This window comes from Aspergillus multicolor (genome assembly GCF_047715735.1).
Source record: "Aspergillus multicolor strain CBS 133.54 unplaced genomic scaffold BDW74scaffold_9, whole genome shotgun sequence".
Classification (NCBI taxonomy): domain Eukaryota; kingdom Fungi; phylum Ascomycota; class Eurotiomycetes; order Eurotiales; family Aspergillaceae; genus Aspergillus; species Aspergillus multicolor.
Window position 1 is genome coordinate 276,491 of NW_027395960.1, and position 15,222 is coordinate 291,712.

The 15,222-nt window shown below is 51.6% G+C and overlaps 5 protein-coding genes across 5 annotated transcripts; 1 reads left to right on the forward strand and 4 right to left on the reverse strand.

Moving 5' to 3' along the window:
• Positions 1–213: 213 nt before the first annotated feature.
• On the reverse strand, positions 214–3,655 carry BDW74DRAFT_151301 (uncharacterized protein). Its single transcript, XM_073724155.1, has 4 exons — positions 3,012–3,655; positions 2,841–2,952; positions 2,063–2,790; positions 214–2,007 (listed from the first exon to the last, which is right to left on the reverse strand). The coding sequence occupies exons 1-4, from the start codon at positions 3,386–3,388 to the stop codon at positions 540–542; spliced, it is 2,685 nt and encodes an 894-aa protein (XP_073584841.1). The 5' UTR covers positions 3,389–3,655; the 3' UTR covers positions 214–539.
• Positions 3,656–4,137: 482 nt separating this feature from the next.
• On the reverse strand, positions 4,138–6,377 carry BDW74DRAFT_138675 (uncharacterized protein). The gene is made up of 2 exons (XM_073722470.1): positions 5,405–6,377; positions 4,138–5,345 (listed from the first exon to the last, which is right to left on the reverse strand). Exons 1-2 carry the CDS (start codon positions 5,827–5,829, stop codon positions 4,271–4,273), a joined length of 1,500 nt encoding a protein of 499 aa, XP_073584842.1. The 5' UTR covers positions 5,830–6,377; the 3' UTR covers positions 4,138–4,270.
• A 2,409-nt stretch (positions 6,378–8,786) lies between these two features.
• On the reverse strand, positions 8,787–10,060 carry BDW74DRAFT_151306 (class I SAM-dependent methyltransferase). Its single transcript, XM_073724156.1, has 2 exons — positions 9,895–10,060; positions 8,787–9,839 (listed from the first exon to the last, which is right to left on the reverse strand). The coding sequence occupies exons 1-2, from the start codon at positions 10,005–10,007 to the stop codon at positions 8,909–8,911; spliced, it is 1,044 nt and encodes a 347-aa protein (XP_073584843.1). The 5' UTR covers positions 10,008–10,060; the 3' UTR covers positions 8,787–8,908.
• A 119-nt stretch (positions 10,061–10,179) lies between these two features.
• Positions 10,180–11,991, forward strand: BDW74DRAFT_151307 (NAD(P)/FAD-dependent oxidoreductase). The gene is made up of 4 exons (XM_073724157.1): positions 10,180–10,275; positions 10,411–10,647; positions 10,700–11,441; positions 11,509–11,991. Exons 1-4 carry the CDS (start codon positions 10,227–10,229, stop codon positions 11,798–11,800), a joined length of 1,320 nt encoding a protein of 439 aa, XP_073584844.1. The 5' UTR covers positions 10,180–10,226; the 3' UTR covers positions 11,801–11,991.
• A 72-nt stretch (positions 11,992–12,063) lies between these two features.
• BDW74DRAFT_151312 (TBP family protein) lies at positions 12,064–14,232 on the reverse strand. The gene is made up of 5 exons (XM_073724158.1): positions 13,695–14,232; positions 13,259–13,596; positions 13,107–13,194; positions 12,622–13,036; positions 12,064–12,570 (listed from the first exon to the last, which is right to left on the reverse strand). The coding sequence occupies exons 2-5, from the start codon at positions 13,543–13,545 to the stop codon at positions 12,554–12,556; spliced, it is 807 nt and encodes a 268-aa protein (XP_073584845.1). The 5' UTR covers positions 13,546–13,596; positions 13,695–14,232; the 3' UTR covers positions 12,064–12,553.
• Positions 14,233–15,222: the final 990 nt, after the last annotated feature.

A 15,222-nucleotide genomic window follows, 5' to 3' on the forward strand; every position in this document is an offset into this window, starting at 1 on the left:
CAAAGAGACGGACCGGACCGTAACTAGGTACACTAACCTAGCCCTAACTCGCGCCGTTCTACTTTCCAACGCAACAGCTACTTCTTACCTCAGTAGGTCATTTTCACATTTCTATGTCTCTTAGTAGTACGTATGATATAGGTCCGTACGTCATGTCAATTGAGGCGGGGTTTTCCTAGTCTTCCAGAGAAGGAGTGTCAACGGAATAATGAAGTCATTCAGGGTATATTTGAGATATGCCGTTCTAGTTAACCGCGAAATGTATAAAGTACAACCAACCAAATTACTACCTGGTAGAAGTAGAAAAAAAGACAGACACAGACAGATGAAGACTGCGCTGGGCTGGGCTGGGCGGAAGGAGCAAGGTGAGATACCTTACCTGCCAGCCAGTGAATTGATGTTACAGAATGAACCCTCCATGAAAGGGGGATAGACTCCACCCAGACCAAGAGAACCAGGAAAAAGAACCTCGGGTAGAGAAGCACTGGGACGAATGGGCTGAAAAAGAAAATGCACATAAATCATGATTAATCAGTGATTCATCCCTCCCAAGGCTCCTCTTCATTCGAGTTCGGGAAGAACGATCGGATGAACTCGCCAGTAATGGGGTCATAGGGGAAGTAGATATCGTTGGAACCTCCACCTGAAGTAGTGGCGTCAAAGGGATAGGAAAGCGGATCATCAGGATGCGAAGTTGGCAGTAGAGGAGCAGCTGGAGGTTGTTGAAAAGCCGATGTTGTTGCTTGGCCTTGAGCAAGCGGGTTCTGTCCATGCAGGTCGTTGCTAGGGGGCGAGATATGGAAGGTCGGTGTCGATGCAAGAGTAGGTAGTTGAGTTACGGTAGTTGTGATAGGAGGATGGGGGTTGGCTCGAGGTTGCTGGGAATGGCTAGGCTGAATACCATTGGTATCGAACTGATAGTCACCGACAGGCATATCGCTTAAATCGATGTTCGAGCCGTCACCGGCGGCGAGCTGACGGAGATTCCTGTCGCAAAGCTCCCAGGCGCGCCTTGATGCGAGACTAGACTCAGACATGGCGTAAAGCCAGCGAATTCCCTTCTTACCTGCCCTGATGATATTCTTCTCTTCTTCAGGCATGTGGATACTGCCGAAGGATATCTCGAGGAGCAAGACAGTGGTAGCCTGCATGAGGTAGTGTAAAATACACCACCAGGGACAGAGTCGATAGATGCGCGAGGCATCAGGAACGTCAGGAATCAAGGATATTAGCTGCTGCGCAGACTCGAGCACTGATATTGATATCTCGTGGCTAAACGGTTTCTTCTGACCCGGGGAATTCGTTGGGCGAACGTCGCGACGACACAAGCAAGGGCGCCCTAGCGTGATGCGCACACTGTAATAATAGAATGCAAGGCAAAGGCTGCCCCGGAGCAACTCTGGGTTCTGCTCGTCGCTCCGACTCCAATCGTACGCTTCGGGCAGGTTCGAGTGCCAACACTCGACACGTGAGCGAAGTTCATTGATGCGATTTTCGATTTCACTCCAAGGTGTCATGATGCAGTCCAGGGAATAAACGCGGTTTACAATCTCCTGGCTAATGACAGCGAGATCGACGTAACAAAGGAAGAAGAGCGCTGTGCTAGGGGGCAAGCTTTTCAGCCGCGCAACGTCAGCACTTTTCCCTGCATCATTTGGTCCTCGACGACGGCGTGGATTCTGCGGCATTTGTCGAACATAACAGCTTGCGAGGGCTGCTTCAATACGCTCTTGCCGAAGCTCTAGATTACTGAGCAGCTCTACTACAGCTGGGTCATGGAACCGATCCTCGTCCACAGGAAGGGGCATTGGCGTCGTGCAGATGCCGTCCGAGATACCCGTCATGCGACCGGTCATTATCCCAAGCATATGTTCGAAGGTGTAAAGACACCACCAAACTCGATATCGGGCTTCCTTGGATATATCCGGGGTGATTTCGCTGGTGTTCCTCAAGTTCAAACCAAGAGATATGCCGGAGCGAAGAGCTAACGACGCAATCCTCCACGCTCTGGTGATCCGTTAGATAGTGAAGCGACCTGTATATGACTTTTGTGTAAACCTACCGGTTGATCTGATTAGTTGCGAGAAGGTAGAAAGCCGTTAATGCCTCCACCTGCACCTGCTGAAGGTCAGGATGAGTGAAAAGCGTGTCACTGTTCATACTGAGAGCCCGGGCCCGCGCCAAATAGACAAAATGATCACGGTCATCGCCACGCCAAGACGCCTGCATAAGATGAGCATGACAGGAGGATATGGCGAATATCAGATTCAAGATAGCTAGCCACTTGTCGCCTGGTCGTGCAGCGTTGTCGAAGAAATTTCTGTACTGTGCTGAGAAGAGTGGACGGCTGATGATCGGGAACACAGGATGAATAGTATCTAGATAATCCTCAAACATCTTGTCAGCAACGTTCCGTGGTGGTATCCAATAGAGATGAACAGGTCCTGGGGGCGTGATGTCCACGTCGTCCAAATGATAATTAACGGAATGGATGGACAGCTCGCGGTCCGGCCTCGAGTCAGCCATTCCTGGTAGGTTGCGCGCACGATGATCAGTTTCTCGTCCCAATCGTTGCAGCCAGGTGACCTCGGAATTCTTTCCCATATATCCCGTAGCCCGCGCATTTGGACTGCGGTTAAGATCCTCATCCACGCGGTCAATAGCTTCCAACGAGCCAATAGAGGAGGGTAAGCTTTCCGCGTCCGGATCAGGTTCTTCCTCGACACCAGACGCCGGCGCAGAATTAGTGGTCTGCTGGTCATTGAAACGTTCGTTCCCAGAATCCGAATACTTTCGCAAAGTCAGCAAACACACCTCTCGGTTCATGAAGTAGCACGCACTTTATCGAGAACGTTCTTGATCCGCTCCGACGTTCGGCCATCCACAAATTGGCAGATTTCACGGAGCAGGTTCTCATAGTCACTCGTTTTTGTCGAAAGCTGGGAAATTTGTCTATATCAAGCCAAAAGTCAGCTATCAGTGCGCAGTTTGCGGGGTAACACGAAACCGACCCTTTCGTCCGTTCACGCCATGACACCGGATACCGACATTCAACCCTGAGCTCCAAGCACTGTCTGCAGATCGGGGTGTCGCCACTGCATTTCGTTTTCCGCATGCGACATGTTTCGCACGCCAGTGGTACGCGGCGACTATAGCGGGGGGCAGTGCCGGACCTTTGGCGGGGTATAGCGACCTTAGACATGTGCTTCTTGCCGGTAGTTACGGCACTGCGCGGCGGACCTCGTGGAATCTGTAACGACGAGCCAGAGAGGCTAGGAGGGTTCGATATGGGGACGATGTTGGGATGGCTATTGGACTGCGGCTGAAGGAGATGCTCGCCGCCCTGTCCACCAGCATCCGATTGCGGGCGACCGGACGGCCTTTCCATGATGTAGGCGCCAGCTAGAAATCGGAAGTCTGATTAGGAGGGCAAGACCCTGGACTCGGCAGTCCTAGTAGTATATGTAGAGCGAATGCAAGGCCGGATCTCTAGAACGTTCGCATCGCGCGCCAGGGCCGGAGGAGTATAGCAAAGCCTAGATTGGTGGACTCGAAGGAGGTGACGCCATGAACCAGCGAAATCACAAACTAGACGGAGGGTTGATTCGCAGTCGCCAGGCAACCTAAATTGAGGAGAAGATAAAAACTGAAGAAGGACTGAACCATTGCGTACAGTACCGGAGAATGCACGATTGCCACGGCCGAGAAGGAGCATAAATTACAGTATTACGTCAGGGCTTTATGTGCCTCAGGCGCCAATCAGAGGACCGTGGGGCATGGATAAAGGGACCGGCACTGAGTGGTCGAGACGAGCAAGCATCTTGGAGGTATTATTTTAAGTTAGTGTGACAGTACGAAGACGGACAGATATTGGCTAAATGTCTTGATGTGTTCTTTGTATATTGGATCCTCCAGCTTTTCCCTCTTGTATAACAAGTAGCATGCTTTTTAACCACGCCAAACCAAAACTGCAGAAACCGTAACCAACCAAGTATATGTATCATAATCAGGACACGGCATATTGGGAATCAAGTGAGAGAGATCGAGACAGGCGTGGGCAAATTATATGTACAAGCGAAAGATGGACACCCGCCACAAGAATAGAGCAAACGCAACAGCGTGGACAACAAGGCAAGATTAAACAAATATAGCATTAAATCAAAGCGATCGCATGTCGATAAGGCGATAAGTTTCGTGTTAAAAAAGGGTCGAAAGGCGTCGTGAGTGGAGATGACCAGAGTCAAGCGCTCTGAGCAGAGAAGGGGTAGGTTTAGATTTCGTCGAACATCTCATCAAGTTCGTCAACGTTCACGCTCTCAGGACTTTGAAGCTCGCGCCATGAGTCAGACGCCATCTCAGATGAGAGATGCAGAGGCATCATAGCATTCACAGCTATTTTATCTTCGGCATCAGCATCGGACATGTCCAGATCGGGAAATTCGTCGTCAAGCATGTCGATTGACCTCTTCAGCGTCGACATACGTGCCAAACTCGGATCCTCCGGGAGAGCGATGCGCGGTGCAGCTCCGAGGGAACCAGGAGCACTCTCGATATCCGACCCGTCATCACTCGTTTCAGACGAGATGGACAACGCGAGTGATGGAGATGGAGAGGTGCCAAAGAGGGAGGCAGCAGTGTTCTCATCGATATCCTGTTTTTGAAGTTGTTCTTGGAGACGAGGCCGCTCCTGGTAGCCTTCCGAAAAGTAACTGCTTTGGGTTTGCGACATTTGGTCGTCGCCGAACGACAGAGGGCTATCGTCTGGTGTTCCGGAGATGCTCATGCTCATGCTCATGTCATCCAACCCCTGGAGAGCCTCTGTGAGTGCAGAGTACCCGCCCTTAGGTTGCGCAAGTTGGCTTGCTTTTTGCTCGGAGGCCCGCTCGCGAACAGCGCTAGCCGTCTGCGTAAACTCCTTCTCGTCGCCCTCGAGCGGTGGAGAAGTCGCACGGTGAGAGTGGAACACGCGCATGTGACGATGATCCGTAAAGCTTGAGCTATGCCTCGCGCTGCTCGATCCATCCAGATCAACGTCTCCGTCTTCAAAGTCGGGTGAAGACAAATCGACCTCCGGGCTTGGAGAGCGTTGTCGCGCCATGGCATCGTCCTCGTCATCCATGCTGGAGACACTCGGTGTCATGACTTTGCCTTCTAGGCCTGGTATTATGATATCGTCAGAGCTCTCAGGGATAGGCTGGCGACCTTGAGTGGTGAGGAAGTAGTACACCTTGCGGGGGTGTATAGGAATGAGCTCCTTCGCCAGAGGACACGGCGCCAGTGCCGTCCAAGGGCGCTTCATGTAAGCGCTCAGACGGGAGGACAGTAGGGCCGCAGGGTTCGCGGAACTGCAGCAAAGAGGCAATATTAGTGCTATGCGCGCGCAAAAACGTCAAGGTGAGCTTACTTTGCTACATTATCGTTCAATGAGATGAGAACTGCAGCGAGTTCTTTGACCAAGTGCGGGCGATTAGCCGTCTTTTCCAACTGCTCAATTACCCCAACCACAATATCGTCGTTGATGCCCTCGAGGTCGATCTTAGGTGCAGCGCCACCAGCAGCCGGCGATAGGGGAGGTGTCGGTTCCAGCGTCGCGCGTCGAACAGACGGGCGAACAGGGGCTGAAAGTCGACTTGAGTTTAAGGCGCGGTCTGTAGGCTCTGGAGTTGTCGAGGCCGAGTCGTGCGATCTCTTTACCTTTTTGGAAGGATGGCTGTTCTCGTCGGTCGCGTGAGCCGGTTTTGGGGTAGAAGGAGAGCGGCGAGATGTGTTTGGAACATGAATTCCCAGTAAAGGCAGAGACAAAGACTTGCGACGAGTATTGTAGGGCATGGTTGGTCTTTTTTGATGATAGAGATGTAGATGCGCGTGGTTGTGGTTAACGCGGAGGCGGCGAAAAATAATAGGAGTCGGGATATAGTAGATCAGACAGGCAGAAGTACAAGCGAACTAAACAAAACACAGGCAGCAAGCAAGCAGTAGTCTATACAGTAAGGAGAGAGTGGCGGAATAATAGATAATAGGTAATAATAATAAAACGATAAGGATACTAATAACACAAGAGTTGATGTGAGGAAGAGCAGACGAGAGATGGGAATGGGGAGATGGGAGAGAATAATGGATAGATGGGATGGGATGGGTGGATGGGTGGAATGGAAGGGGGAAAGGGAGACTAAACTGCTGGAGCCGATGAGGCAGAGTGACGATGTGAGATGAGCTCAGGAACTAATCAGTGCGCGTCAGAGCAGTCGAGCACCATGAATAATGAGACAAGCTATCAGAAATATGTTCGAGTAGCCGTGGCTCGTTTAGCTTCTTCTCTGCCTCTGAGCTCTTTGCTTGTCGCCTCTTCTCGCCTTCTTTCCTGTCCCTACTTTTTCCCTCTTTTTTTCTGAATTTCCAGTCTTCAGGAAGCAGGCGGATGCTTTAGGGTGGCGATAATTGGCCCAGTATACGGCTGATCACGTGCCCAGTGGGTTCGAGGAATGCCCAGATGCCGGGTGGAAATAACAGAGACAATCCAGAAATTCGGTCGGATACGGACTAAGCCGGAGCTACAAGTTGACTCCGTACAAAGTACTGGCTGCTGATCAAGTGAACTTAGTGAGGTCTGTTAAATTCGATGCTCGAGCATCGCGCACACCGCTGGTCTCCAAGAACATACCTGCTCTTACGCCCGCCACACTATACCTCTAACTCAGGAGGTCGCCATGACAGAATCCAGCGGCAAAAAAGTACGGTGGAACCAAGCCATGTGCCATCTATGACGACCGACCCAATTACGCCGTGCCTCGGTCTTCGCGATTGGTGGAGAGGCTCCATGATCAACTGAGGTTCTGCATGGTGGTGTCGACGATGGAGAAACAAAGAAGCGAATCGGGAAGCTACTGCTGCAGCTACGCCTGGTTGCTGCGCAGAAATTTTCTGATAGAGAAACAAACAACGCGATGTCTCTTGGATAGTCCTGGACACTACTACTACGATAGTTCACTTTGGAAGACTAGGTCTAACGCCACGAAGAGTATCTCTACTCGGCAGTAGTCCTCTAGGCTCACCGACTCGCGAACCCCTCTGATCTCCAAGTGCCAGTGCCACCGATCTTTGTTTCATGATGGAGGGATGATCCCTCCCGTTGCTTGCAATCGACAAGGCTGCGCTCGGGGTCTCTTCGGTTCCCTTGTTATTACAGTGCTTATGACTGGTCAGCCGCGAAGCTTTGGACAAAGAGTCGCCTCAGCACCGGGAGCTGCTGGACATCTGCATCATTTCAGAAGGATTCCACGGACCACTGCGCGAATGTGATGAATAAAAGTTTCCAGGCTACCAGGAGGCCTAGCCCAAAGCAGCGAAGGAACGGAACCAGAAACCGGGCGAATTCCAGCTGCTCCCCACCATTTGGGCCCACTTGGCTCTGGAGCCAAAAGATATCGTTCCTAGCGTCACCGTTTGTCCGGTGCGATGACCAACCACAGCAAGCCAGCGGGGTATCAGCCGTCGTCAACCTCAAGATTGGAATCTGGCTGGGACTAATCGGAAGTTCTAGGGCGGTGGCAGACCCGTTCCAGCCTTCGCCTTCGAGACATCCAATAAGACGAGGCGAACATACTGTTTGTGCGGTGTATACAAAAATGTACAAAGAAAAATACACACCCACCCTGCCGCTCCGTCGCCTGGGCAGTCTGGTTTGTTATGTGGGCTTGACGAGTCAACAACGCGTTTGCAGTTCTGCATACTACTACTGCAGCTGCTGCATTCTGCAGGTGTATAATATTCCCCATGCATTGGATATGTCACTCAAAGCAAGGGATCAATAATCTTTGATGACCCATCATTCAGATAAGCTCGATCGAGTACACTCTTTGACAATCAAACATCAGAATACAAGGAAATACCCCTGTCTGTTGCCCAGTGACAGCATGCTTACCGTGCCCCTCACTACGGAGTACTCCGTACTTGGATGTTTGCTTGATTGGGGATGCAACAAATCCATAGTTCATGCTGGATTTTGCGATTGCAACTAAGAGCCCAGGGACTTGGTAGATGGCCCTGAGCAACCTGTTACTCGAAGATCTGCTACAGCATGAAACGTTATCTTCAGCCCTTCGACGTCAGGCACTCTGGAAAGTCTATAGTGACAAACAACATACCCTCTGGCCTGCATATAATCAATACTCATTTCGTAGCGGCGCTAATGACCATAATCGAGAATGCCGGTTATTGCAACAGACGAATCTTGACTGCCCCATTTCGGAGTACTATATGCAGGGTATGCATCAAATGTTAGCCGGCCATGCGGCTTAAACTTTATTCGACTATTGCAAACCCCTGTGGTTTCAATATAGGCGCGACCATGCAATAAACTTCTATATGCCATTGTACAGCGCAGTATTTGCTAGGAGAGATTCGTAATAGGATCTATCCAGCTGGCTTGACACTTGAACCAAGAGTGACTTCTTTATGATGCTTCGTACAGAGCCTAGAGATGACCTCAAGAACATGCCTTTTTTTCGAGGTGGCACCATATGTCTCAATCAAATTTACAAAATAGAGTCATAATAAAATGCTAAGGAAGTACGATGTACTCCAAAAATCTGCCCCGTATATTGTGTCATTTGTGTATATCTAGTTTCCCCGCATCGTCGTCGACGGGAGGCCCAGAGCCGACGCAATCTTGACCTCATATCTTCCATAACTTACGCAACGCGAGCTCAAGATGTGCTGCTCTGCAACTCCATTTCCCGTCAGAGGAGGTGCTCCGGCTCTCTGTCTCATGTTGAAGGGCGACGTAATCCGGAGTATGTTTAGATCTGGTTGATTTGGGCTATAGCACCCGGGTATAGTACTAGTACAGTGACACAATTACACTATATACATCAGTCAAGCATCCTTAGACACTAAGATAGACAGCTTGCTACGTCCGCTTCGGCCTTAAGACAAATCGCCATGTCGTTCCAAAGTGGTAGCGCTCCTCTTCGACAACCTCCAGGCCACTATCCCGAACAATCTGCCCGATGTCACGATTCCACCAGCACCCATGCCGGTCCGCGTGCGAAGGGGCGAGGTTATCCAAAACGCGATTCAGCCAGTCGTAATGCGATCGGCCGTGCTCGAGCAATAAGAGACAACCATGCTGCGGTTCCGTGATCGTCCCCAAGTGCCGCAGCGCCCCCGCAGGGTCCGGCATGGAGCACAGTCCCATTGTTTGCACAATCGTGTCGTAATGCCCTTGCCCCTTCTCCTGCCCTTGCGACTCGGAAGGCACCACCGAGCCCGTCTCCGTCAACGACGGGGGCGGAACATCCCTCGCATCCTGCGCACGGAACTGAACCCTCTTGCTCTCAGCAAAGCTTGGATACAGCTTCTCAAACTTCGCCCGCGCAATCGCAACCATCTCCGGACTCAAATCCACAAACGTCACGGACCGACAACCTCGCGAGCTCGCCCGGCCCTTCTCATCAAATCCGCGCTTCTCACCTAGCTCGTAGTACTCCAGGTTCCGGCCAGTGCCGCAACTAACCTCCAATACGTTGCCTCTGGCCTGTTTGACCAGATCGCGGCGCTTTGTGCCCATGCGCATTAGTTTCTCTGACATCTCGACGTCTGCGTCGAACGTCCGCGCGGTATGGTTATACCGGTCAGAGACGTCTTCTGGGATGGATAGGGACTGGGCCTGCTTTACTTCGCGGCGATATGATGCGTAGAGATAGCCACAGTAGGTGCTTATTCCGAGGGCGCTGACACCGAGGATGGTCATAACCCTCGGGGACATGCGAGCAGCCTCTTCCGGAGAGTCGTGTTTGAGATTCAGGAGATGCGGGTTTGCTCGCTTGGGGAGCGGTCGGCTGGTCTTCTTGTTAGCTATATCTATCTTCTTTCTGGTATATACTGCGAGCATACCTTGTTGGTAGTGTTGCCGGGCTCGTTTTTGTTGTTCTGGGAACCCGTGACGGGCCAGGGGTTGGCCCTTTGGCCGCTTTCAAGGCGCTCCGCCCTGCTCTTGACGCGCTCATGGTTATACAACTGTGTTGCGAAACTGCTTAGGCTTCTAAACAATAAGATGAGGACGAAAAGCGGCCAAGCTCGAAAGGGCAGGTAGTCGCACCGGCCGGGGCGGGCCCGATGCCGGAAAGATCTTCGGCTTATCATCGGCCTCTTTTTTTTCTGGAGATCAGCCCATATACCGGAGGAGCCCGCTGCTTCAATTGCCAATTCACACAATATTCAACGCCATGTCGCTGCCGGAGAACATTTTGATTGTTGGCGGAGGGGTATTCGGATGTGAGTAGTCATAGGAGCAGGCGACAGGCGTATAATTGTCGGGCAATGTGAATTAAAGCCGGCCGGGGTACAACTCGACCCCTCATACTGTTCGCTCTTCACTGTGATTGAAGATTGAGGACTAACAGCGCATAGTATCTACGGCTTTGTCCCTCTCAAAGCGCCACCCCAAGAGCAAAATCACCCTCCTGGAAGCCTCACCAACGATTCCCAACCCTCACGGCTCCTCCGTCGACAGCAGCCGCATCATTCGCGCCGATTACTCCCACCCCACGTATGCGAAGCTCGCCTCCGAAGCCGTTGACCTCTGGCGCACCACAGAATGGGGCTATGACGGCCGGTATACTCAGAACGGCCTGCTCCTCGTCTATCGTACGACCAAACCAACTCACTCCGGTTCAAAATCGCAGCTAACAGAATGAAGCCACCGGCGACTCCACGGCCAAGGACTACACCACCAAATCCTATCACAACGTCAAGCAGCTCGGCGAGAACGCTCAGTTCCTGCCCACAAAGGATGCCGTGCTTAATGCGGCCCCAGCATACGGCGAGACGCTCCAAGTCGCAGGCGGATACGTGAACTGGAGCTCCGGGTGGGCAGACGCAGAGGCCGGCGTCCGCTTCGCGAAGCAGAAGCTCGACAAGGAGGGCAAAGTGCGCTTTGTGCACGGCGAGGTCTCGCGCCTCCTCTTCTCTCCAAAGGACAACCGCACCGTCACGGGCGTTGTCTATGACAAAGACAAGACGCTCAACGCGGACCTGGTCATCCTCGCTACAGGCGCCTGGACAGCCGGGCTGGTCGACCTCCGCGGCCGCACCGTCTCAACCGGCCAAGCAATCGCCTACATGCGCATCTCCGACGACGAGCAGCGCCGCCTCGAGCACATGCCCACAATCCTCAACTTCGCAACAGGCATCTTCATCATCCCGCCGCGCAACAACATCCTCAAGATCGCCCGCCACGCCTACGGCTACCACAACCCCAAGAATGTCCCCGTCCCCGGCGCATTACCGACGGGGGAGACAATGCAAGTCAGCTTGCCCGAACGAGGCGTCCCCATCCCGCTCGAAGGCGAGACTGCCTTCCGCACAGCCCTGAAGCAACTTCTCCCTACCTTCGCGGACCGTCCGTTCATCGACACCCGGATCTGCTGGTACACTGACACGTACGTTCCCTAACCATTCTTCTTCTTCTTCTTCAAGACCACACAGCTAACCATGTGCCGCAAACAGTCCCAAAGGCGACTTCATCATCACCCCTCATCCATCCCACCCACAGCTCTTCCTCGCAACCGGCGGCAGCGGCCATGGCTATAAGTTCTTCCCGCTCCTCGGTGAGAAGATTGTCGATGCGCTGGAGGGCAATCTCGCGCCAGAGCTTGCAGAACTCTGGGCATGGCCAGAGGCTGTGGACGAGAATAGCTTTGACGGAACGGAGGATGGTAGTCGCTCGGGGGAGAAGCGATTGCTACTACTGGATGAGTTGGCCAAGGGCAATAAAGCGAAGCGTAGCAGTGCGTTGTAGGCTCATATTTAAGAAAGGTTTTCCGTAACAAATGTCATGAGGTGGTGGATCGGAAGGAGTATGAGTATATAGTTATACACATACGTAAAATCGTGGATAGAATTGTATATATATTCTACTATCAGATTTGCTATATCAGATTTGCTATGCAAGATCTGCCCAAGCATTCCTACGCATTCCAGCGACTCGGGGTCCTCTTGACAGTTACAGGATTGAATATACTTGGAATAGCGCTTTTAGGTTTACGCGGCGATGCATGAAAGTTCATATCCACTCATTTTTATTTGCATAAAAGCTAATGCTATGGGTTCAGGCTACCCCTCCACCAAGCATTTAACAAGTAGGACGACCCGAGGAAATTCAGGGCCCCATGAAAAAAAAAAAGGCTTAGGCCAAGACGACACAGCACGAAGCCAATCTCAAGACCATCAGTGCCAATAGGCTGGAAAGTAAGCGAATAATTAGAAGGAGGCAACAAGTCGACCAGCGCGCAGTACCACCCCCTTTTCGATCTGCGGAGTGCGACTATCTAAATTGTAGATCGTGTTGAAAGTTGCGAGAAAAACAAACCGATATCGCTAGAACGCCGTAGTAATGCTTGCATGAAACTCGTGATGCAGTTCAGAAGATACCACACTGACTAGGGTCGAGACTTAGCCGGCCGGGAATCAAGGAAACTTTTTGATAATACAGGGGTTTGAAGGGAGGATCAGGTGCATGAGATGCCTCAGCCTTTGATCATTTCGCTACTCCTCAGACCTTGCGGAAATCTGAAATCGAAATTAGCAGATGCGGAAAAGTGCGACCGCATGGGAGCTTACCAGAGAGCACAGGGTAGATGAGCTCGAAGGCCTGATAGATCTCTTCACGGACCTTGGCTCCGGTCAAGACAATCTTTCCGCTGACGAAGATCAAGAGCACAATCTTGGGCTTCATCATACGGTAGATTAGACCAGGAAACAACTCAGGTTCGTAAGAACTGAAGTTGTGGTGGCGACTCGCCAGACCTTCCAAGCGAATCGGAAACTTGATGTCGCAAGAGCCCACAATGTTCTGGATCTTAAAGTCCGTGAACTTGGCATTGAAGCCTAACTTTTGGATAATACGAGCGTATTTCCTTGAAGCCAACTTGGAATCGTCCTCAGACTTGGCACCAGTAACCACCATCTTGCCGGAGGCGAAGATCAAGGCAGTCGTCTTAGGCTCTCGAATACGCATGATAACGGCCGCGAAACGCTAGAGTAGAACTAGTTCAGCCACACTGTACCCTGATATAATAGACTCAGGGAGGTGTGGAAAGTAATACCTTAGGGTTGTATTCCGCATTTCTGGCGTGGAGCGCAATGGTCTTGAGATCAAGACGGCAGTCCAGGTTGACCGTGGCGACAATGTTTCTTCAAGAGTAATTCTTGTTCAGTATTCTGGTGGACCAGAAGAAAGACAGTAGAGTATACTCACTGCAGTGTAGGCACAATCCCACTCCCCGGAGCACTGGCACCAGGAGTCGCAGCCGGAGTAGCGGGCGTCACCCCATTGCCATTTGCGGCATTTGCTCCTGGCTGCTGGCCGTTCACATTTCCATTCGCGCTCTGACCATTCATGGCCATGTTCACATCCTTGTCCGAGGGTGGAGTCAGGTCGGCGCTACCGGGGAAGGCAGTACCACCGGGGAAAGACAGCGACGAGGGAGAAGTGAAGGCGCGAGCCTGCTGGGCGTTGGCCGGATGGGTAGTGAGAGAATCCATTGTCAAACGTTACTCAGGCTGTTCAGTTGAGATTCAACTGAGTCTGGCAGACTGCACAGTGTTAATTGCTGTCGCAACGAGTGAGGCTTCAGTAAGACGAGAGGATGGGAAAGAGATGATGTAAATGGGAGGCGAGGTTGTCAACGAACCTAGTGGGAGATGGACAACTGAATGTATCCCCTACAGAAGGACTGCCTTCAGAAATGAGCCGTTTCGTGAAAAAGAAACAGGTGAGGGCAATGACGATAGAGACGACAAGGCCCGGATAGGATGAGAGATGCGAAGGGTTGCGGGGATGGGCAGGAGAAAGATCACAGTCAAGTGTTTTCTATTGATTGAAAGGACAGGTGGTCGCAGTATTGAATGCAAGCAACAGCGATGTGTAATGAAGGGAGTGGACAAGTGGAGGAAGCACTTCCGATGAAGTTCTATTGTGTTCTGGATGTTTGGAGAGAGCGGCGCAGATGCGTGCCTGAGGCTGCAATCTTGGTATTTCAGCAAACCCTATCTGAAACCCGTGAGAAACGAGAAAACAGACGTTTTTCCCTTTTATTTTTTAGCACCCAAATTATTAGCAGATTAGTGCAGAAAGCAGAAATCTGTAGACCTCGAGAAAAAGGTTTGGTGTGGAGGAGGAGAGTAGGGGGAGCAAGGATCAGGAATCACCAAACCGAAAATGTACCAAGGTCAAGGCGCAGGCTTTGGGCGGGCGGCAGCGCCTTTTATAATCATGAGTCGCCCCCTAGCCAAGACCGGTCCCACGGAACTACAAGCCTGAGATGGCGAATCACAGCCAATGAAAATTTGCAGGCTGAGTGGACCAGACAATGAAGCCAGCGCCACAGCTGCATCCAGTCGCGTCGCGCTCTCCAGAGTCCCCGTGATCTTTGTCCATGGTTGTGTGTGTGTCTTCTTTTTTTGCCTGCAACAGCATCAATTTCTTGCATTTCAGTTTTGCAACCTCCACCGAAATTTGATGAAAAGGTTCGGTTCAAGATGAAATCTCAACAAAGGCAGTCGCCAGCATCTTTATCAACCTGAAACTTGTCCAACAAATCTGACCATGGCCCAAAGCTCGTTATCAATCCTCTAGCCTTGCCCATGCCGCTCGTTGCCGCTCTTCGCCATACGCTATTGATTGGATCTTTCTTGCGCTCCTTATCATCCCTTGAGTGGCGTCCGCGACCGGCTGCTTCCCCAGACAATACATAGAGACCGTGATCCACTGAAATGGTCGCTAAGGGTATGCATAGGACAGGTCATATCCGAATCACCAGAAAATTTCTGAGAAGTCGAGACCTATTTGTCCGGAGGCTCGACTATCTTTCGATACAAGCCACGGTGGAATTCCAATCCGATTATCTAGCAACGCTTAGCACTCCTTGAGCAATCAGTCGATGTTCAGTTTATAATATGCCGGTTCCTATTAGACAGAGCCGCATACTATCACTTTTGTGTTGCAGTAATCCCACTCGCGCACATGATGATGTAGCGCCATCATCATCGGATACATACGTAATCTCTGGCGCTGACATCCACGGCGATTATTACGGTCGCGACAAGAGCCGCATAGAGTAGGCTACGGCCTAAATTCTACTGGCACTGACTGGCGGCTAGATCTAAATGAGTTGCTTACTCAAGCAGCTTTGGTAGGCCATTAATACGGAGGAATGCTCG

What these genes read in the sequence shown, in the direction of transcription:
- BDW74DRAFT_151301 (XM_073724155.1), bottom strand. Translation starts at nt 3,388, where the DNA reads ATGGAAAGGCCGTCCGGTCGCCCGCAATCGGATGCTGGTGGACAGGGC. An exon ending in TCAAGAACGTTCTCGATAAA is followed by an intron (nt 2,791 to 2,840) that starts GTGCGTGCTACT and finishes ACTTTGCGAAAG; the next exon opens with TATTCGGATTCTGGGAACGA. An exon ending in GCAACTAATCAGATCAACCG is followed by an intron (nt 2,008 to 2,062) that starts GTAGGTTTACAC and finishes ACGGATCACCAG; the next exon opens with AGCGTGGAGGATTGCGTCGT.
- BDW74DRAFT_151306 (XM_073724156.1), bottom strand. Translation starts at nt 10,007, where the DNA reads ATGAGCGCGTCAAGAGCAGGGCGGAGCGCCTTGAAAGCGGCCAAAGGG. An exon ending in CCGGCAACACTACCAACAAG is followed by an intron (nt 9,840 to 9,894) that starts GTATGCTCGCAG and finishes CAAGAAGACCAG; the next exon opens with CCGACCGCTCCCCAAGCGAG.
- BDW74DRAFT_151307 (XM_073724157.1), top strand. Translation starts at nt 10,227, where the DNA reads ATGTCGCTGCCGGAGAACATTTTGATTGTTGGCGGAGGGGTATTCGGA. An exon ending in TGGCGGAGGGGTATTCGGAT is followed by an intron (nt 10,276 to 10,410) that starts GTGAGTAGTCAT and finishes AACAGCGCATAG; the next exon opens with TATCTACGGCTTTGTCCCTC. An exon ending in ATCTGCTGGTACACTGACAC is followed by an intron (nt 11,442 to 11,508) that starts GTACGTTCCCTA and finishes TGCCGCAAACAG; the next exon opens with TCCCAAAGGCGACTTCATCA.
- BDW74DRAFT_151312 (XM_073724158.1), bottom strand. Translation starts at nt 13,545, where the DNA reads ATGGATTCTCTCACTACCCATCCGGCCAACGCCCAGCAGGCTCGCGCC. An exon ending in GGGATTGTGCCTACACTGCA is followed by an intron (nt 13,195 to 13,258) that starts GTGAGTATACTC and finishes TTACTCTTGAAG; the next exon opens with AAACATTGTCGCCACGGTCA. An exon ending in ATGCGGAATACAACCCTAAG is followed by an intron (nt 13,037 to 13,106) that starts GTATTACTTTCC and finishes GTTCTACTCTAG; the next exon opens with CGTTTCGCGGCCGTTATCAT.
- BDW74DRAFT_138675 (XM_073722470.1), bottom strand. Translation starts at nt 5,829, where the DNA reads ATGCCCTACAATACTCGTCGCAAGTCTTTGTCTCTGCCTTTACTGGGA. An exon ending in TTGAACGATAATGTAGCAAA is followed by an intron (nt 5,346 to 5,404) that starts GTAAGCTCACCT and finishes TCTTTGCTGCAG; the next exon opens with TTCCGCGAACCCTGCGGCCC.